The 21,877-nt window shown below is 42.0% G+C and overlaps 2 protein-coding genes across 3 annotated transcripts; one reads left to right on the top strand and one right to left on the bottom strand.

Moving 5' to 3' along the window:
• On the top strand, positions 1-4,203 carry LOC136364187 (interferon-induced protein with tetratricopeptide repeats 5-like). Its single transcript, XM_066323872.1, is given in 3 exon segments — positions 1-89; positions 91-125; positions 2,245-4,203. Coding segments are annotated over 3 exon segments (1,518 nt in total). The 5' UTR covers positions 1-41; the 3' UTR covers positions 3,680-4,203.
• Positions 4,204-6,659: 2,456 nt separating this feature from the next.
• Positions 6,660-19,265, bottom strand: SLC16A12 (solute carrier family 16 member 12). Of its 2 annotated transcripts, XM_066323869.1 has the most exons (6): positions 19,090-19,265; positions 17,231-17,334; positions 15,815-15,958; positions 12,843-13,434; positions 11,544-11,803; positions 6,660-10,443 (listed from the first exon to the last, which is right to left on the bottom strand). In XM_066323869.1, exons 1-6 carry the CDS (start codon positions 19,188-19,190, stop codon positions 10,181-10,183), a joined length of 1,464 nt encoding a protein of 487 aa, XP_066179966.1. In that variant the 5' UTR covers positions 19,191-19,265; the 3' UTR covers positions 6,660-10,180. The 2 variants fall into 2 exon arrangements, with proteins under 2 accessions (XP_066179966.1, XP_066179968.1); XM_066323871.1 differs by lacking the exon at positions 15,815-15,958.
• Positions 19,266-21,877: the final 2,612 nt, after the last annotated feature.

Genomic DNA, 21,877 nt, shown 5'->3' with positions numbered 1-21,877 from the left:
GTGATTTCACCACAGATCATGTGAGGGCTGGACCAAATAAAATGGAAGGCACAACAACAGTGGGCAACACTCCTTTGTCTTTGAGGCTGCCTGAAGACAAGCAAGCAGAGAAGGAAAACCATGAGGTAAGAAAGCAATCCAGCCTCTGAAAGAGGCTTTTTTCTCTATGCCACAGGAAATATTATTTACATAAATGTAAGCCATGAGGGACTTTGAGCATCCAAACAACAGAAAATATTTTACAGAATATTTAGAGAAGAATCAAAATAAAGTAAGGATGCTCTTGAATGTTGTCATGTTCTTGCTTCTTCAATGAGGTTCAGTCTCTGTGAGTAGAACAGAAAGTCAGAAAAGTTTTGTGCATGCAGTGTGGTGATGAAATCCAGGCTGTAGCAGGTGCAGCTGGTGCCCAGCCAAAGAGGTGTCATCTGACTCTCAAACCTGTGTCTGTGACATTCCTCCTTGATTTGCCTCCTCATAATTTTACAATCTTTCCACTCCACTCAGTCCTTTTTTTACCCAAAAGGCTTGATTGTGAAGTTGAGCAGCAGCACATACTGTGCCCCATAGGCTGCTAGGTGTTACAGGAGGAACAGGAAGAAAGTCTTTCTAAGAAAAGAGGATTTGACTGAGAAGCCTCAGTAATAGAATTGTGTGTCATTCCTTCTTTAATTAAGGGAAAGCACAGTGTGGATTAAAATGTCATCTCTGTGTTGTAAAAGTGTCCTCTTGACTGTGTGACAAAGACCAGTCTGTGCACCCACACAGGGACACAGGTAGGCAATGGCAGCAGGGAAAAAACAAATAATGCCCTGCCCTGGTGGCTCCCAGGCCCCATTTGGGAAGAAAAAGCTGTTGAAAGATGTAGAGGGATTGTCCTGATTTCATCTGGTACAGAGTTAATTTCTTCTCAGTAGCTGGCACAATGTTTTGAGTTCATAATGCAAATTATGTGGATAGCTCACATTTTGTTTGTAGTTGTGTTTGTTCTACCTAGTTAAGGACTTTTTTGTGTATCATGCTCTGCCAGTGAGGAGGTGCACAAAAAAGCTGGAGAGAGCACATCTGGGACAGGTGATCTGAACTAGCCAAAGGCATATACCACACCAGGGAACATCATGCCCAGTATATAAACTGGGGGAGTTACCTGGAAGGGGGTTGATTGGGGTGCAGGGACAGTCTGGCATCGGGCAGCAGGTACATCGGGAGCAATTGTACTGTGCACTACTTGTTTTTTCTTTGACTTCTATTTTTTCCTTTATCATCATTACTAATGTTTACTATTATTATATTTTATTTTGTTTCAGTTATTAAAAATTATTAAAATCTGGTCGTAACGAATGATTTTTTACTTTCGATTCGGCTCCCCGATCCACCAGTGGGGGGCAGGGGGAGATGAGTGAGCAGCAGCATCATGCTTAGCTGCCGGCTGGGCTTAAACCACACTGGGGATAAAGGGGTATTAAGGACCAGTTGTATGTCACCAGGGGCTGGTTAATTAGTGGGTGTGAGTGTGTGTGTCTAGGGGTGAGGCACCTGGGGAAAGAGAGAAGCTCCCTAAACACACACACTGGATGTTCAGAGCCAGCATCTGAGGAGCCACAGGGTTAGTGAGTGAGTGTGTGGTTTGTACCAGCAAGGGGAATGGGGTTGCATACTCATGGGCTGTACATCCAAGTGCCAGAAACTGGAGAGGCTGGTGAGATCTGGGACCCAATTCCTGAATACATTAACCACATCATCAGTATAACCATTACATAAGAACGGTGCTATGATCTAACATACAAGGAGTTAAAAATGCAGGAAATTCAAAATTAAATTTATAATACAAACCATAACATGTACAAAGGTTTAGAAAATGGACTAAATAACATTCTTTATAGTTAAAAGGAATCTTCTGTGATTACATCTTTTGGGTAGGCTTTAGGAATTGTTCCCAACACAGGAAATATGTTCCTGAGACCTGAGCTTTACTACAGAGACCAGCCCTCCAATTTGACATCCACAGCAATATCTGCTCCTGTGTAAGTGGTGCCCTCATACACTGGCAAGAAGGATTACTAAAATCACTATTCAGCACTTTGGACCTAGGTCTCCCTACAGCTTTGGCTTGTTTGAAGTATTGAGGACTAAGGGCACCAAGTAAGGTATTGCCTGCTTTTAAAGTACATCATGCCTGGTTTAAAAACAAGAACAGCAAAAAGCAAATGGTGTATAAACAGCTTTTTCTTTGATTTCTTCTAGTACCATTTCCAAGGATTCCTTGAAGACTTCCCTGCTGAAGTTAGAATGTCATTTTACATGGACTTTGCTGAAGGAGCATGTAGGTCTGGAGGCCCTAGAGGAAACAATTCTTGATCATATCAAGTTTGTCGTAGAATACAACATTAGAGATTATAATATACTCTCCTATGTATGTCACCTGAAGAATTCAAATGAGGAAGCCCTGAGAAGTCTCAGAAAAGCTGAAGAAGCTATTCAAAAGCATCATCCAGGTGAAATTGCCAGGAGAAGTCTTGTTACCTGGGGGAACTATGCCTGGATTTATTACCACATGCAGAGATATGAAGAAGCTCAAACTTATGTAAGCAAAGTGGAAGACACCTGCAAAAAGCTTTCAAGTGCTGCTCATAGGAAGATTCAGCTTCCAGAGATCTATGCTGAGCAAGGATGGGCATTATTACGTTTTGGGAATCATTACTTCGAGAGGGCAAAGAATTGCTTTGAAAATGCTCTGAAGAGTGAGCCCGATAACCCAGATTTTAATGCTGGCTATGGAATAGCAATGTATCGCTTGGAAGACTGGGGTGGGAGGAATGGTGATGAGTTCACACCATGCCTTGAGGCCCTGAAGAGGGCAGTGGAACTGAATCCCAAGGACACGACCATTCTGGCATTATTAGCATTAAAACTCCAGCGATTACACCGGGGTGATGAAGGGGAGAAGTACATTGAAGAAGGACTGCAAAAAACCCCTGATTTTCCTGTTTTCCTGCGATATGCTGCTAATTTTTACAGAAAGAAAGGAGAAGTGAACAAAGCAGTGGAGATTTTGAAGAAGGCCCAAACACTGACCCCAAACTCTGTCTTTCTGCATCATCAACTTGGACTCTGCTACAGATTCAAGGTAACTCAATTGAAAAAGACAAGATTCACACCTCGAGAGGAAGTGGAGAATCTGATCCAGCATGCCATTTTTCATCTTAAAACAGTGATAGACAAAAAGCCAGTATTTTTTTCTGCCTATGCTGACCTAGCAAGTGTATATGCACTAGGCAAGAGGTATGAAGAAGCAGAAGAGATATTTCAGGAAGTGCTTCAAAGAAATGATCTACCCTGTGGTGAGAAACAAGAAATCTACTTCCATTATGGAAATTTTCAGCATTTTCACATGAAGTCAGAATCAAAAGCCATTAAGTATTACATAGCAAGTCTGAAAATGGAAAAAGATTCCTATGGAAGAAAAAAGTGCAGTGAAGCTGTGGAGAAATTGTTGACAGAGAAAATTAAGAGCAGTTTAGGAGATGCCACAGATATTGGTACCCTTGGACTTGTTTATAAACTAAATGGTAAGAAACAAGAAGCAATTGAATGCTATAAGAAAGCTATTGCTTTGGATCCCAACTGTGAAGAGTATCAGAATGCATTAGTTGAGCTACAACTTTCCATCTCAAGCTAAAGCTCACAAAAATCCTATGTGCCAAAAAAATCCCCCAAACCAAGGACATTTCAACAGACTCTCAAAACTTCTTTTGTTGTTTGTTTTTCATTTGAAGGTAGACATTATGACCAGAGGGAACACAGATGACATCACTTCCATGGTGGTCATAATGTAGAAACAGCAGACAATTTGTTCATTCCCTAACAGATAGCATGCTTGGCTAACTATATTAAATATATATATATAACATAACTCAATCATGCTAATAAACGTATTTAAGTGATGGTCTGTAGAACACAGAACTTCTATGTTGAAATCAAATATTACCTTCTACTGAGAAAAAGATAAGAGAATCATATTGTAGTATTTTGTCTGTACACTTGAAGGGCATGCTTATACAAAAATAGAATTTCTGAAGCTCTATTAAGCAATTTAAAAATACCTTTTGTGGAAGAAACTTTTGTTGAAGGCTTGTTCAGTTCACTACCCTGTATGCTGTTTAGTTATGAAAAATAAACACTGTTCAGCTTACAAAGTGTGTATTATTGTTGTGAACTACCGAAGTCTGTTGAATCCATCAACTGTTGCTTCTGGGTATCTCTCTAAAGGGCAGTCTTCATGTTAGTAGATTAAGTAAAGAGAAATAGCAATTTGAAAAAGTAAGAAGGATAGGCTTTTGGTAGGATACAAAAGGCTGAAGAGACAACCTCATTTATTTTCCCTGAGCTCTCAGCAAAGCTGGCTCCAGAGGCATTGAGCCAAAGAATTAAATTGCGCACAAAACAGCATCTGTCTACCCAAAACACCCCATACGGAACCACAACAGCAAACATCTGGAGAGGAAGGCAGTCTTTGAGATGCCAAAGAGATGGCTGTGGCCATGCTTGCGGAACAGGCCAGGGATAGCAAACACACACAAGAAATGACCTGAACTGGACACAGAGAGCAGAGCACAGCCAGAGCAGAGTTGTGTGAATGCCACAGAGCAGGGCAGGGGAACATAAGCAGTGTGTGGAAAAAGGGGTGGGTGCCTGCAGGGTGTATATGAATGGAAGAAAGGGCTGAAATGACAGAATGGGTTGACAAGGTGATTGTCTTCAGATATCCAATTAAATTTCAATATTCTTTGCAACATCCTGGCCTAATTCCTCAGTACTGTACCTTTGTTTGATAGACCATGTTGGATCATGCAACAGCATGTCCCTGAGAGTGACCTGCACCTTGAGGCCAGGAGCACTCTGCTAATAAAGGGCTGACAATGAAGGCGAGGAGACGGGGTCCTGTTTGGAAATGGGAGGGCTGCTTATTGTCGGGGCACACATTGTGGGGACAGCCTCCAAGTGTTCCAGGGACCAGAGCCAAAATGGGGCCAAGGATCCAGGGTTATATAGCACAGAAAATGGGTATCCTTGAAGGTCAGGGTCCAATAGAAAGAATGGGCAGAGGGGTGGCCAGGAACCAGGGAGACTAATAGGATCACAGGGGTGGGGTACTGCAGCAAAAATAACCCAATGGAGTCCAAGGGAAGGAAGAACATTCTGGGAGGTGTGCATATTTGGTGGATGGGGGCTGAACAGGCTGACATAAACTTAACGAACCAATAGAACAATGAAACCCAAGAAATATTAACATGTGGCTGCAAAGGCCCATGGGAGGAAAGTTTTTCTCACTCTAATCTAAAAGGGTATCTCAGGCCCCTAGACTTCCATAACAGTGCTCGGGGAAAACTTCCAAAACACTTCTGAGCCCTAGCCATTAGCGTAGCATGAAGCACACTGGTGACAGAGCCCATCAGGAAGAACATATGAGTTTGTAGCCATCCTGGAGCATTCCTGCACCTACAACAGCATCCCTGTACAGACAGGATGACAAGACATGAAGGAGTGGAAAACACTAATGCCAGGTCACAAAACATCAATAAACCTCTTCCTTCTCAGCTCTCCTTCAGAGAATCTTTCATAACACAAGCAAAAGCAATCAAGTGTACATAACTGCAAACATCCTCTTCCTAAGAAAGAGCTGGAGCAAAATCCACCCTTGTTTCCTAGCCACCTGCCAGCTGCTCTCTCACAGCCCTACCTAGGGAAGGAGCAGTGAGGAGGGAGAACAGGAAGGACTGGGAAGAGTTCTGGCAGACCACTCCTGAAAGCTGGATGGAACAACAGTGGGGACAAAGTCAGGAACTGTTGACACTACTTTGGTATAGTAGCCCAGCTATGGGGAGAAAAGGATCTGTTAGACAACCTCACTGCCTTGGTGAATCCTGAGGGCTTCTAAGCTCAGCACCATTGCCACCTAAACTCTGCTGAGGGCATAGAGGGTGGAGGGCAGCAGAGAAGAATTTGAGAAAGAGGTGGTGTGGGTTCTCAAAGCCATGGTGGCACATCCATTCTCCTGTCTACACTGCCACCAGGATGTCTAATGATAAAAGAACCTTGAAGAAATAAGAATAAGCTATAAATTATTTGGGAAAAAAAAAAAAAAAGCCTGAATTTTTATGAAGAGTCATAGCAGCTCGGTCTGCACAGTGAAGAAACTGACTGTGAGATATAGTGATGCAAAAAGTGTATTTGTTGTGCTTCACCTCCTTTGTACTCTGGAGGACTGCTCTGGACTGCAGTACTACCTGGGGATGCTCTGTGCAAACGCAGCCTTCTGGATTTTGCCTGTCTTGTAGATGAGGAAAAACGTTATTTCCCACAGGGTGGTGCTGCTGCATTGCCTGGCATGCCGACATGGGGAGCAGGTTAAGCTCGAGCTTTAGGAGGTAGACAAAATGCCAGACTCATTTTAGAGAGTCCAAATCCTTTGGGCAAAACTAGAACTGCACAGAGGCTCGACTGCACACCTCTTAATTCACACCCAAGTATGAATTACTTGGGTGTACATCACTGAAGCTGATGCTAGCAATGTAGGGAAAAAAATGATGAAGTACTGAAGTATCAATTTATGACTGAAAAGCACCTTCTAAAGAAATTTTTACTAAAATACACCAGAATAATCACTGAGAAGAAGGTATTATTTATTGAGGCAAACCCAAATAAGGACTTTGCCATATGCTGATCATGAAGTAGTGTTACATTTTAAGTTAAACAAGCTCTTCCTTCTCACATAAATTTGTAAAACTTTAGAAAGCAAACAAGGCATTGTTGTGGCAATATAAAATACATTCACCATATAGTAACACAGCCTTTGTCTTTCAGGAGATAAATTATTACCCAAGTTGACAGGAATGTTTCAGGAATGCTTTTTTTGAAACAACAGTCATTTTTTAACAGAAGGTACTTGACTTTTCCAATGTTGTTTTCACACAATTTTCCAAGGTACAATTTATTAAACGTTCCAGATTATCAATAGAATATAAATAATTTCAAAAGAATTATTATTTCCCCATTTCAAGCCTCATGGAATGGAGACAGATGGGATAACTTTAGCAGCTGTAAGCAGTTTCACTTACACTGAATTTCCATCCACTGCACAGAACAGAGCATAATCCCAGGTAGGATCCATCTGAGATAGAATCTGTGCTGAACAGATGTTACCCCAAGTCAGGTCCCACCACACTGCCCTGGGAAGCCAGAGAGGCTCAGCAGTGCAATGCTCCAGCTGAGCTCATATCCATCAATGCTTTTGTCCATCAGGGCTGTAGGAACATAGAATTACAGGATCATTAATGGTGGAAAAGACCCCTAAATCCTCACACATGCAGTGTTCATCTGGCAAATTGTTCACAGCTAGCTTGGGTATCTTGGTTTATTCCCTTACTGAGACATGCCAGTAAATGTCCTCCATGGAGGACGGCCTAAATATAATGATCTCTGAAAAAATGTATTGCCAATACAATCATCATTCTTTAAAACTATTGTAAGCCAGAGATTTCTATAATGCATTGCCTGAAATATTTTGCATGACAGGATGAAGGTGACCTGTTCAGCCTGGAGTGTGTGGAGCAGGAGCTAGAAGTTTGGCATGAGGCTTCACCAGCCTGGGTTGTATTTCCACTTCTTCCATTTGCAGGTCATTTCCTGCTACATCTCCTTCCTTCTGTTTCTTAGTGGGGGCATTCGTGGCAGGGCTGATATTTCAGAGTGTGTTTTATGCACAAGTCTTTATTCCAGTATATGAGCTTTCCTCCATTGACTTAAGTCAGAGCAGAAACAGTGGTGGAAAGCCCTGGAAAAAATTTACCATTTTCTACAAAAGATCTCTGGATAAAACCAGCTGAATGTTTGCTGCAAAATAAGATATTTAAAACAAGAAATACTGCTTAAAAAACATAAAGGGAAAAGTCTATAAAAATCTTGAAATAATAAAAAAATGTTAATAATGTATTACACGGTATAATTTACTATGATTAAAATGCATACAGCATTATTCCAAGAGGCTTTTACAATATGCATGAACAACATGACATGAACAACAGGTGACATGTTGTGATGTGGTAAACAAAGTAATTACATTTTTGTAAATTTATTTACATTGGTGATTTATAACTTGTTCAAAAGAAATGATATTTTTTGTTGACCACACTATTCTCATTTATTTTTGATATTAAAATATTCTATTAAGATCTAAAACATTATCTTCATCAGTACTAATTAATAAAACAAATTAATTCTTTTCCAAATGTGCCTATTTCCCCCAACTCATTAAGAAACATCTATGGATAATTTCTGTATTTTTTCCCAAATATATGTTAAAAACTAAACTGGGGCTCAAGACTCAATTTTCATGCTGAGCTGAAGAAAAGTTATGTCATGGGCTTTAAGAAGATTTTGCACTGCTGTTGCTCATTCTATGGTCTGTGCACATAGATCATGCTACTGGCTCTGACTACATTCCTGAAGCAGGACAGAGAGAAATGCTTAATTTAAACACAAACAATTTTAATGTGTTAAATTTGAAATACACTTGGATAATAAAACTACTTGATACATATGCTATTCGTACATATATGTGTGTGTATATATAAATACATTATACTCCTATGGCTGTACTCTTGCTCTAAATCAAACTGGTGAACATCAGTCTATGTTGCTTTCACTTCCAAGGCACAGAGCGGAAAAGGACACTATGAGCAGCCATTGAACACACTGCAGACTAACAAAACTACTAGTTCAGTGTAAATTAAAATTATTTGGACTCTGATCAATTTGTGAATGAACAGAATACAGCTTGATACAGCATCAAAACGCTGAAACTATTTCTATTATGGAATGTGAAACTTTCCATTGCTGACTATGTTTTTACTCTGGAAATGTAGAAAATCACAGTATTTATTAGACCATCCCTTCAGTAATTTATTTCAGGAGCTACATTCACTCCCTGTGAAGCAGCCAACTGGAGTATATTCCTCACACAAGTAGCAGGAAGCTGTCAGCAAGTCACAGCTCTTGTGTTCTGGCCATCAAGGAAAAGTGACTGACAGCTCTTCAGATGGTACAAATGAGCGATTGGCACCACCTGAAGATGCAGCTTCTGGGTCTGAAAAGAGACAGAGTGGCCACTGCAATACACAGAAACAATTCTGCCAACATCCTCTCCACTATCAGCCTGTGGGGTGGGCAATCTCTCTATCTCAGCCATCTGGTTGCATGGACTCTAAAATTCTCTGATAGGTGCTGATTTTACAAGAGGAAGAGGCTCTGTGTTTGAAAACACAGGAGCTTCTTTGGCCTTTTGGGCTGCCTTTGGGCTTCTTCCAATTAATGCAGTTAAAGCACATTTGTCTATCATCATGCCATGACACAAATTTACTCCTATTCAGACAGTAGAGCCACAACAGCACATTTTCCACCATCCAAGACAAGGATCTGCTGAAAGATCATACCCAGAATTTCAGTGTTCAGAAGTTCAAATGTTAAAGGTGTCCAGAAGAAAAAAAAAAAGTAAAATTTGCTGTAGAGCACATGAGAAAGCAGGTCTAAAAACATATTTTCAATTAAATTGCAATGTATGTGAAATATTCAGGCATATTGTAAAAATTAAAGTTGCTCCAGAGATACTTTCAGCATAAATCAGTTTCCTGCCAGATTCTCTTTAAAAAAAACCAAAAACAAACAACAAACAAAAGCAAAACAAACAGATGACTTTGGCATTTGAAACACTCATTTGCAGAGTTTCATGCAGATTGATAAATGAAGAGATTTTTTCATGATGTTTGTGATTAATCCATTGAAACCTACTAGACCACAAAATGAAAAAGCTTGTGTCATTAATATTTTTAAATGTAAATGTTATTGTTCAGTTTTGGTGACTGATACCTGTGGAGTCAACATTGCATTTCAAATGAATCTGTGAACACTTATACCTACAAACTCCATTTTCAGTCTAGCTTTCTTCTATTACTGCATTAACTTGGTATTACTGTTGCTGGATGCAAATTGAAGCCAACTAAAACACAACACAAAAATCTAAATGAGAGATGTCTTGTTTCACAGAAGAAGTATCTTCAACAGTGTACCACCACAGAGCCACGTCTGGCTCAGGCTGCACCATACTGAATCTTAACAGCACTTGTCACCTGTTGCTGTAGCTGTTTGTATCCACAGCCAAAACTTCAACATCCCTTTGGTCTAATTCTGCTGTGACAGAATAAGCTATTGCTCCATTTGTCCAGATGTGCTGTTTCAAGGCTGTGTTACCAGTGAGGGACCGCAAATGTGTTCTTTTGATTTTCTTTGCTAGCCTCGCAAACCACAACAGTGCTGAACTAAATATCATAGAAAATCCACACAGGAGAAATGATGCAGTATAGCTGCCAGTTGTGTCCACAAGCCAACCTGTAGGGAAAAAAAAAATTTTTTTAGAGGTTCACCAGTATTCTGGTGGATAATTTACAATTCCTGTGACTCAGTTATAAACCTTTGGAGTTATCATATATAAATACAACCAAACAATACAGGTTTACATCACCATCACTATACTTTTACATCCTGGGGCAGAGAGGGATTTATTCTCAGCAGGTAAATAATATCTTTATGGCCTTTTGTCTGGAGATCAAATCCACAAGAAAAGGCAGAGCAGTCATCACCACACTATTAAATAAACATCTTCCAACTGCATGGATTTAACTGGAGTCTTTAGAGGGCTTAGAGACCTCTAAGATCTTCATGCAGAAACATTTATTGAACTCTGCCCAGGCTCATGCTTCACTTAAAACAATTCCATTTTGCAATAATTTTTGCTATGGGAAATTATATTAAAAGCTTCAGGAGCAGTGATTAATTGAGGCAAACATCAGATAAAATATGCAAGCTTGGTTGTTTGAAAAAGATCTCAGACCTTTCACAATATTAAAAACTGTGTCAAGTGCTTTCTAAAGAAAAATAAAGGTACAGCTCTCATCCTTACTTCACTGTAATGGTACAGATGGGAAAAATGATGGTTAGATATTACAGGATGAGCTTATGACCAAACAGGAATGGAGCTGACTCATCCACCTGTTGTAGCAATGTAGAGACTAAAAGATCAAGTCTTCCACAATAAAAAAAAAAAAACCAAATTAAAGAAAAAAATCTTGGAATTAAACTCTTCAGAGAGATTTAGATTTTACAAAATCATATAATTTCACAGTGAAATATTTTACTTCTTCTACTTGCACAGTTCCTAAACTACATGAAGTGGTGATGTAACAGATCTTAGAAGCCCATTCCATACTGGTTTGGCTTTTAAATTTCATCTCACTCTATATCTAGAAATCATCCCACCAAGACAAGGATGAGAGGCCTAAAGACTTATGAATGTCCAGGTGTGTTATTCCTCCAGAGCCTACCTTCACATTCACTGTGCATTTGCTGTCCTTCCTGCCCTTCTACATCACACCAGTGGGTAAATCTGAAGTACTGATAAGGTTACAGGTAAGTCATTTGGCCAAACTGACCTGCTACAGGTGGGCTCACTAGATATGGTATGGCATGAAGGAAATACACAACGCCCAGTGCTGATGATAACAAAGAAGTTCCCACTACATCTGCTGTCATGACAGGGATCAGCGTCACATAGGCTCCGTCAAAGTAGCCAAAGGTAAATGAGAAAGGCACAAGCAAGGGGAAGCTTTGGAGAACTGGCAGGAAAAGGCAACAGAGGCCATCCATTCCCACAGCAAAGAGGTAGCAAAAGTACCGATGCTTCTTCAGACACCTGCCAATTTCAAAACAGAAAAGAAAAATATTATCACTGAAACCAGTATCTCAGCTTCTATGCCCTGGCACGCAGTGCTTCGCTCTCCCTCTCTTTTTCTATAGCTCAAATTTAAGTCCATTTCCTTACACAAGTCTTCACTCAGCAAATGAGCCCAGGCAGGGAAAGCTGCCCACCTACAGCTGCAGAAACATCTGGCCAGCAGCAGCTATGCTGCCTGCAGTGTTCTTCAGGATGTTCCTAGTTCCTGAAGTTTCAGTGTTCAAAGCAGTATTTCACTGTGCTTTACATCCCAGCTCAGCAAGGTGTTCCCAGTATTATGCATAAAACATTGCAGTATACCTCTCTTAGCTGTCAGCCCTTAAATGAGAGTTAGTGTGAGCTAAGCGAGATGTCATATCCCTTCCTTCCTGTTCCACAAAATCAATAATTGATTTTTCCCACAAACTAAATAAGTGCAAAAAATGCATCCTTTAGAATCAAAATATTTAATTTCGCCAGTATCTACTGCTGTTACAGATACTGTACATTGACATTTGGAGTGAGCTGAGTTCACAAAGCATGGTGAGTTCTTATATACTGGAAAATGTGTAACAATTTTCAATCAGTCCTTCCTAGTATGTGCCAGACAATATTGGGCCAGACCCTGGACCATCCTCCATAACTTCTGTGCCTCCCCAGCAGCACAGAAGACATGGAAAGGCAGAGGAAGTAGGGTGAAATCCCCTAGGAAATAGATACAGAGAATCACGCTCAACATACCTCAGGCAAGGGGTTTCATTTCTACTATCAAACATACAGACACATCATTTTTTCAGGGAAAAAAGGATATTAAACCAGCAGAATTGAACAAACTCAGACGAGACAAAAAGATTAAATAGCAACCATTTCTGAAAGTTAGACTGTGTTGTTGGGGTTTTTTTAGGTTACACATGCTACAGAAAGAATCCATAATCTTAATTTTTATATGTATTATACCTCACTTGCATCCAGCCTCCCACCAGCTAAAGCTTACCCTTGATCAGCCAGAAGCCCTTACCTTCTGTCTGTGAGCCATCCAAAGGTGACATTACCAATGATGTCTATGACACCAAGTATGGACATGAGGAAGGCAGCCTGGTGATGACTCACTCCAACACTCAAAGCATAAGGCACTAGGTAGACAAAAAGAGGGCTGCAGCCATATGCCATAAATAAAATTGACACTGCCAGCACCATGAAGCTTGGCATAAGCAAAAAGTCATATTCCTTCCACGAACAGTAGCATAAACATTCATGAGGCCATAATTTGATCAAAGGTGAACAGAGGGACATTTGCTTTAAGTCCTGTTTCTCTGTTTCAGGGACATAGTTCTGTTCAAGAAACTCAGGAGCAGTTTTACAATCCTCCTTAAGAGAAATAGGCCGCATCAAGGCACCACAGACACAGAGGTTTAAAACAAAACCTCCCAGGATGAGCAAAGCTCCTCGCCAGGAAAACTGCTCAATTAAGAGCTGGACCACAGGGGCCAGGATGAAGGTACCAATTCCACTTCCTGACATGGCTATTCCATACGCCAGTGCTTTCCTTTTGTTGAAGTATTTGCCCACCATCGCAATGGCTGGAGAATAACAAAGTGCAAACCCAAGTCCTAGAAGAGAAAGCAAAGTGCAGATGGCTTAATACTAAGCATGACATATGGAACATATTAAATCAAACCACATAATGTATTTTCATCAATTCAAAAGAATAGAAAGCTTTTTCTCATTCTGTATCATGCAGCCTAGTCTGAGTGTGATGATGAGAAATTAGGATGACGTCTTTCTTCCACTGGCAGAGTCACTGACTTGACAAACCTAACTGATGACCATTAATCCACACTAATAACACTCAGACAGAAGTGATGAGGTTCACTTCATAACAAGAACAGTGATGACCACTAAATATAAGAAAACTGGTGTGCCAGCCTCTCCTGCATGCAAGATGAGGTCATGCCTCAGGGGCTGCACCAACGCTAGCACTGGACACACTGTCCTGATGAGGCACCACTTTGTGTTTTGGTCTGTTGAAACCCAACGATGATTTTCAGGTCTCTGAAATACAGTACAAAGAGCCTGTCTCTGTTACTAATATTCCACAATAAACCTCTCTTGGTCCACTAAATAAACTCCTTGCAACAGCTGCTTGGACTCCTGACCATTTTAAATCCCTGCCTACAAGTAAAGAGGAGAGGAAAGCCTCAGAAAGCCAGATCCAGTTGAGTAAACAATTAAGATTCATCTCCTGGATAGAGAAAAAGATTGTGGTCTCTGCTGCAGAATCAGAGAGCAGCTTTTAATCATCAAGTGGTTGCCCTAATACTAAAATATGTATTTCTGAATCAGTAGTAGAAATGAGTTCCTGACTAGGGTTTTGAAGCATGTCCTACATTGAGGGTAAAGCAGTCCCCAGTGCCTTTGGCAGAGCTTGCAGATAGAGGATAAAACAGTCCCCAGTGCTGTAACCGGCTTGCCACATCCTCCTCAAAGGCCACACTGTGCAGGGCCGGCACTAAACCTGCCAGGATGGAATAAGAGGATTAGAGGGACTCTGGGCAGCGGGTGCCCAGTCTGGCACCCCTGAGGAGGCAAGGGGAGAAGCAGGGCACAGAGCTGGGGCTGGACCTGTACAGGCAGCTGAGCCAGAGGAGCAGCCCCAAGCTAGACATCATCACTCGAGAGCTATGAAAATCATATTCTATTAGGCATACACACCATTTTTTTAAGTGAGTCAGCAGGGGAAATAGGTTTCAAAAAAGCCAACGAATGTCCTGTGAAAAGTGGAAAGTTTAGGGCCAAAATCATTTTCAGACCTCTTAGAAGGAATTCTGCTACCTATTGACACTCCTCAGTCTTACCTCTGGTTTCAAGTCCTGCTGCTTTTATGGACTTAGACATTCACTTGTTGTGGCCCCATCTGCTTTCTGTGTTGGGGGCACCACATCTAGCCTTTACCAATAGCTGACCTCTCTGTTAATCAGTCCCCACAGACTAAAAGTTTACTGCTTGTAGTGAACTTGGTCCTTTACTACTCCATGTGGAAATTGTAACCTCCTTTCCACCTTGGTATACACAGGAAGCCTCAGAAGCATTAGCATGGTATGCAGTACAGTCCCACAAGTTACAAGAAGCCCTTTTATTGTTATGAACACATTTGTCAAAGATTAACATCATAATGCAGGAGCAACATGCACTAAAATAAGGATTTTTTTTTTTTAAACAAATAAGCTGTTGGCAGCATGTGAACTGCAGTAATTCCACCAACTCATTACTAAACTCCAGGGGACCAAGTACAAGGTCTTATATCACCGTGGCTACCAGGTCAGTATTAATGAGGAAGGAATGTCAGTGTAACCACGGGCCCCTCTCAAGTTCCTCTGTGCACCACAAACACAAACAGGTAGGATAGAGCAAAGATTTGTTTTCACCATACCTAAGCAAAAATGGAGGAGCTGGTACAGCAAGACTACCAACCAGCAATTATTTTTGCTTTTCAACTGGAATGTAATGCAGACAAAAGTAAGGCATACAGCTGAGGTGCCTGGTATTCGCCAAGAGCTCCTCTACCTCTTACTTACATTTATGTTTTCATTTAAACTTTTTTCCAAATATGCAAATTTATTAGGACAGTCTAGAACTTCTGCTATAACAAACTCCTCCAAAATCCATGACAAAACAGGGAAACCTTTTCAAGTGTATCAGCTGCAGCAGCAGTCCTTCCTGACCTCCCATAATTTCAGAACTTTATTGACAGTCCTCTATCCAATAGAAGGTAAGAGTTGCTTTTGCAGGATGCTGCATTTGCGTTATGTGAGATCAGTTAGCACTGAAGCTCTCACTGGGGCAGCCTCTCCTTTACAATGATAGGAAAAGGTCTGAGTATCTCTATTTGACCAGTGCAGTGTCAACATGACATGGAGAAGAGATCACCCATCATTTTTAGCCTTCCTGTCTTGTGTTCTGGCAGCAGCAAAGAGGCTGAATGCATCCTACCTGTGAGGACTCCTAATGATAAGTAGAGATGTTCCAGACTGGTGGCGAATGAGCTCAAAATTAGTCCAGTAGATGCAAGCAGCCCTCCTAGCATGATACCAACTTGGCAGGATACATGATTACTGATTAAACTCCCAAGCGGGGCTTCAAGGAAACAAATAAAGCTGGTAGTTAATGGCAGGTTCTCACACACAGTTCACTGCAACAGTTATAAAAGAAAAGGAAGCAGGAGGAAGCAGAAGAAAATGGTAATTGCAGCTACGAGTGATCTTCCAACATACCCCTGTTGCAATGGCATGAGCACCAAATATAAAGAAAAAAAACTTCTAAAATAAATTTTCCTGAAAGTCAGGATAAACTTGAATCTTACAGTAGTTTTCTCAGCAGCCATTTCCATAGATCAAAGTCACTATGGAACACAGGTAATCTGCAGTGTCAAGGGGTCAAGACAGGCCACAGCAACAGCCCGCACTGTTCATTATTCCATGCTTACAACACTCAGACTTTTGCCCACCTGGAATTTGCACTTCAACCCTCAGTAACTTTAGGTGTCCTTCCTCACAGCTCCCTGGCCTTGTGGGCTCTGGGTTATACCCAAACAGGAGAGGTCTCACATCTTTTGGTCAATCTCCAGAGCTGATACCCTTCTTCTGCACTTCTCCAGAACTTCTTCAAACACTGATGTTTCCCAGATCACCCTTCTATCACGGGATGGCATCACAAGCCCTCTCTCCCTCTACTGCCTGCAATGTCAGGGCAAAGTTACCCTTACTTCTCTCTTTTGGCCAAGATGTAAATGTAACCTGGCTGTCACAGGTGAGTTGTTGTGTCTCATTCTAGCTGTGTCCCTCTGCCTTTCTAGCAATTCTTATGGATTAACCTCTTCTACAGGACTAGGGCATGGATTTTTCACCAAGCTGTACAGCTTTAAAGCAAACCCATGAGAAATTCAGTACAACTGCTGTGTTGATGCACATGATTTTTAATATCAAATTTTCTTTTAAGAGAGAAGACTATTTGTAAATATGCACTTTTGATAAAAGGAGGATGGTTGTGACTTGATCTGGAGGCAAGATGTACATCCTGTGCTACATCTCAAATACGACTCAAATCAAAAAGCAAAAGAAACAATTGCTCAGTTAATAGCTCTCAAACATGAGGTGTCCCAATAGACCTCAACATAAGCACATTTCTGAAAAATTAGATCATTTCACAAAACAAAGTTCTGCTTCTTTTCTCTAGTATGAAGACACTCCCTTGCACAACTGTGTTGGGGGAAGCAGCTCGGATATACCATACCCCAGAGATCCCATAGTATCATTCTCTCCCAGCTGACTCCACCAACTTGTGAGCATGCTAAAACCAGATGAAGCCAATGCAAAAGCAGCCACATTGTCTTAAAAGGGTAATACACACCACAAAGCATCGTAGCACAGTCAACAATGGAGTGGATCCAAGCAGTTCTGGCATAATCCTGCCCAAAGTATGCCTGGAACTCCACAAAAAAAATGGAGATGCACCTAGGACAGAAAACATGAACACCAATCTGTTAAACATGGAATATTTGCCTAATGGAAAATGCTGGTCTTACTCTTCAGGTATAAAAAGCATCCACTCGAAGATTCTCTCCAGCTCCCAGGAAAGACAAAATTGTAGTCATAAACATTATAATATCACATGTTTCATGCTGAGGTATCTGCTGCTAGAGTTTTTATAACTCATAGTATTTTGAACTAAAAGGAAATTGCAATTACTAATCCTCACCAGCAACTTACAGCCCATATGATGATGTTGCTTCCCCAGCACACAAAGCCCTGGCTTCACAGCTCTTCACTGACCTTGTTGCTTACTATTCCACACCCAGACAAACTGTGAGGGTAGGGTCACTATAATACCTATAGAGCAAATGCCACCTGCAGCTATGTGTTCATGGATGGATAAGAGCAAAGCAGCTCCCCACAAACACAGAATCAAAACACAGCAGGAGCCTGTGGACCTTCCAGCAGATTAATAAAAGGTTTCCAGGAGAGGTTGCTTTGCTCAACTTAACATGTGTTACTGTTCAACACGTCCCTGCAGCAGGACAGATTAAAAGGCTGCATAATTTCATTAACTTTTCTGGATCAACAAGAAAGGCCTTTTCCCCTTCTTTTTGCCCGAGTCAGTGAATGGCCACTTTCTTCAGCTTTTTTTCTTGTACATATTTCACTCTTCTATATAGTCTAATGTGTACCAGCCATTAGATAATATCCTAGATGTAACACATTGCACACATGAACAAAGAATTAAACCCGCTAGGAATTCTCTGCTGTAATTAAGGAATTGGTACATTTGTATGCATTAACTAATACTGTGTAAGTGTTTCTATCCCCTTCTGTGCTGTTGACTCCAAGATCCTAGATCCCTAAAGACTTACACCTGGGAGCTTTATTTTGAAAGAAATAATAATTTTAGGTAGGAAACACTGTATTTACATTATACTGACTGTCCAACAAGACACTCTTTCAGTTTCTCTCACATACCAGGGTGCTTATCTCTCTGCTTAATATAGCGAAATTTTCCATGTTCACACACACCAGGCTCCTGTATCTTCAGTAGACATCCAAGTCACTGTAAAAGCAGTCTCATCCCAGATTGCATTATATTTATGCAAGGCAGCAGTCTAGTCCTGTTCCTTCTATTTTCGAGAAAATATTTTCTGCATATTTTGGATACCAGGAGGGTATAGAGAGAGGTCTCTTCTCTAGGGCTTGGACCGTCTCAGGCAGGACAGTACCTGAAATGCTCGCAGTAGGAGAAGGGGGTATTTACATGCTTTTCACATTGACTCGGGAGTCACACGAATTCCCTGGGACTGGCAAAAACGAGCATGGCTGTGGGGTCAGAGGGGCACAGTGAACCCAAAGAGACCCTGCATGATGCCTCCCTCCCCAGGCTAACCACCACAGCCTGAAATAGCGCTACCTGCCCCAGGCCTTGACTCTGTAAGAAATCAGGGAAGGGGTGCTGAAAGCTAGAGCAGCTATCAGAGGAGGCGAGACTAATGCCAGAGGGCTCATAATCCTTTGGTTGACCCTCAGCCTTAGGGGCTTCAGGAAGCCTTGGAAAATTCAGCGGGAGAGAGTCCGTACCTAACCAGAATAACCCTGTCAGCTGCAGGACATCAGGGGACATCCCAGACACTTTTCCTTAGGCGGAAAAGAAAAAGAAAGAAAAAAAAAATAAAAAAGCTTATGCCACAAAGAGGCCAGCAAGACAAGCAGCAGTGCCTTTACCTTGTCACGGCCCTGGTGCAGATGGTGACAAGGAAGCAGCCGGCGACAATCATCCATCCCCAGCCGCCGTCGGGCGGGCCGCCGCGGCGGGCCGGGGCCATGGCGGGGCTCCCGCTGGGCGCCTCAGCGGCGGCGGGCTGCGGCCCTCAGGCCCGGCCCCGCGGCCCGGGGCTGCTCGGCACAGCGCTCTGCGGCCATCTGCGGACAGACACGGGCGGAGGGGAGTCAGGACACGCTGTAACACCAACGGCTTCACATCCTCAGCTCTACCTACTGCAGGAAACTCGGCGCTTTCCTTCACATGCCGGCTAGGAAAATTTGTCGGAACCAAGAGGGCCATCAGAATTTGAGCCAGTGTCTGGTGTCCTGCTTTTCATGACCATTTGGGTAATGTGGCCAGCACTTGCATCCTAGCACACGAGAGCCTCTTTCCCCCTCCGTGTCACTGCACACATGTAGAGGTCACTTCACTGCCGATCACTCATTCCTCCAGCAGGCTCCCCCACTCATGCCAGTCCTTGCCCTGAACTGTATTTTCAATCGCAATCTCTACTCAACTAGCTAGTCTTCCTTGTACGCAATTTAGCGCAAAAGTTCTGTTTGAGCGAATCCAGTTTTCACCTATGTACAAGAAGGGAATATTTACTCCACCACCAGAGCAGATCTGATAATAAAATGACCTCCTAATTCCCAACAAGCTAAACCCCAGATGAAAGCTGCAATCAGCAGGACACAGCAACTTAATTTTGTGAGCAGGGACAGTTCGCAGAAGGTTAGAGTTAGCCCGTCCCCCTCTCCTAACCACCTGAATCAAACCTGTGCCTGCATCCAGGCCATAAAATGGTCTCTGAAGGCACACTGAGTGCTGCAGGACACTAAAGGAGACAAAATGACACCCACTGGACCCCAAGGGAGTCACTGGGACATGTGCTTTGCTAATGGGACACACAGTCCTCAGGCCTTTCTGCATCAGTGACTGAACGTCAGGGCTCGATGGAGGCACCTGAAGTGCCCCAATTTTCTCAGTGCAGGAACATGCAGTGCTGGCTGTCAGTGCAGGATTTCAGTCCATGTTTCTGCCATCACCAGCAAGCCCTTAGCCTCTGGATAGATCAAAGATTTATAAGACATAAGCAGAATATCTGGGATGTCTTTCAGTTTTGTTTGAAGAGAAAGAAGAAAAATAGCTTCTATCCCACCTAGCTACAACAGATGCTAAGTATGCAGCATTTCTGTAGTCTTGGCAAGGAGAGGCTTCTTATTTTGGGTCTGAACAGTATCTTTCATTTCCCCTTCTACAGGAATGCAGTTTTTGGGAGGTTTTTTCAGGTTCTGATCATTTAGGGTGGAGGAGGAACTCCAGGAATGCCAGAATGGATAACAGTAACCCTTCAATAAGCAGAGACATACACAAAAATTTTCAGAGGAGTCAGCAATCTCCAAATACAGAGCCCTAACTAGTTTTAATGCACAAACAGTAGTAGCTGAGTGGCAGGGCCTCAGCCCAGATCTCTGGCCCAACTTCCTAGCCAAGCTTCAGATCAGGGTTGAGACCCTAGTTCACATTTTTAGCTGTACATTAACGTACTTGGGAAGATTTGATGACATACCAGGCTAAGTAAACATAGATTAGCTATTTGGTTACATGGTTACTTGCTGTTATTTTCCCAGAACCTTGCCAGCAAACATTTAATGAGGTTACAAGCAACTGAAAACAACCATATTATAAAAAATGCCTGGCCAACAGGAAAAGGCCACCCAGCCTCCTTATAGCAGATTAATGCAAACCTCATCTCCTTGACTCCCCACTTGCTTCAAGGAGTGCTGTGCCTTTCACAGCCACTGAACTAATAGGCAAATTAAATAATTACCTTTCTTGTTGCTGCACATGTCTAAAGGCAGTTATTATGTCAACCTGACAATTTCATTCGGAGGTTAAGAAACTTCATTTGCTTACATCCCGGTGCTGTTTTCTAATTATCTGTATGGTGGATAGTACAGATTGTAGACTCTGCAAATGAAGTTGAAGAGCAAGAAAGCACACTTTATCTGAGCAATCATGTCCTCCCCATTCCCAAATGCCAATTTGCTCTCATGCTGCATCTTCTTCTCAACCGTTCTGGTATAGGGTAAGACTCTTTTTGCATATTTGCTCCACTGCAAGGCCTGGCTGCTTTGGCTGCCATTATAATGTATCTCAGATGTACATGAAAGTTCCTGCTGCTTGAGACAGACAAAGGAAACCAGAGTTAAAATATAATCTCTTGAAACAGCTCTATACTTTGCTAGATAATTTTCACCAAGCACTAAGTAAATGTGCTTTGCTGTGAGTTCGAAGAAGATGCAAGTGGGGTGAAGATAGTACAAATTCTGCTGACTCCTCAGAAAGGCTTAGTTGCCTAATGTGCCCTGGCAGCTCAATAAACAGTGACTCTGTTCCCCTAAGTTAAAACATTAGGTTTAATTTGTCAGGATAAATAATTTATCAGTTACTTCTACTGTTTTTGAGAAGCCTAGAAAGAAAACAAACGCTCCTGAGAGCATCTCCCTTACTCAGTCATGCAGCAAGCAGAAAGGAGTGGGTGAGGTTACTAAAAAGGCACTGCAATAACTTTGCACCTCATCACAAGGTCCCTTTTGCCAGGAAAAGGAGCACAAAAATCCACGGCAGCTTAGCAACCAGCCAGCACAGCGACAGGAGCCACTGACCTTTTAAACAGCTCACAGGCAGCAAAGCATTCACTGCTCCCTCTGCCCACCTCTCATGCCACCCTAAAGGTTTTCTTTA

Source organism: Sylvia atricapilla, chromosome 8, assembly GCF_009819655.1.
Source record: "Sylvia atricapilla isolate bSylAtr1 chromosome 8, bSylAtr1.pri, whole genome shotgun sequence".
NCBI lineage: Eukaryota > Metazoa > Chordata > Aves > Passeriformes > Sylviidae > Sylvia > Sylvia atricapilla.
Note: the sequence above shows the minus strand (reverse complement) of the source record. Positions and strands in the feature narration are given on the sequence as shown.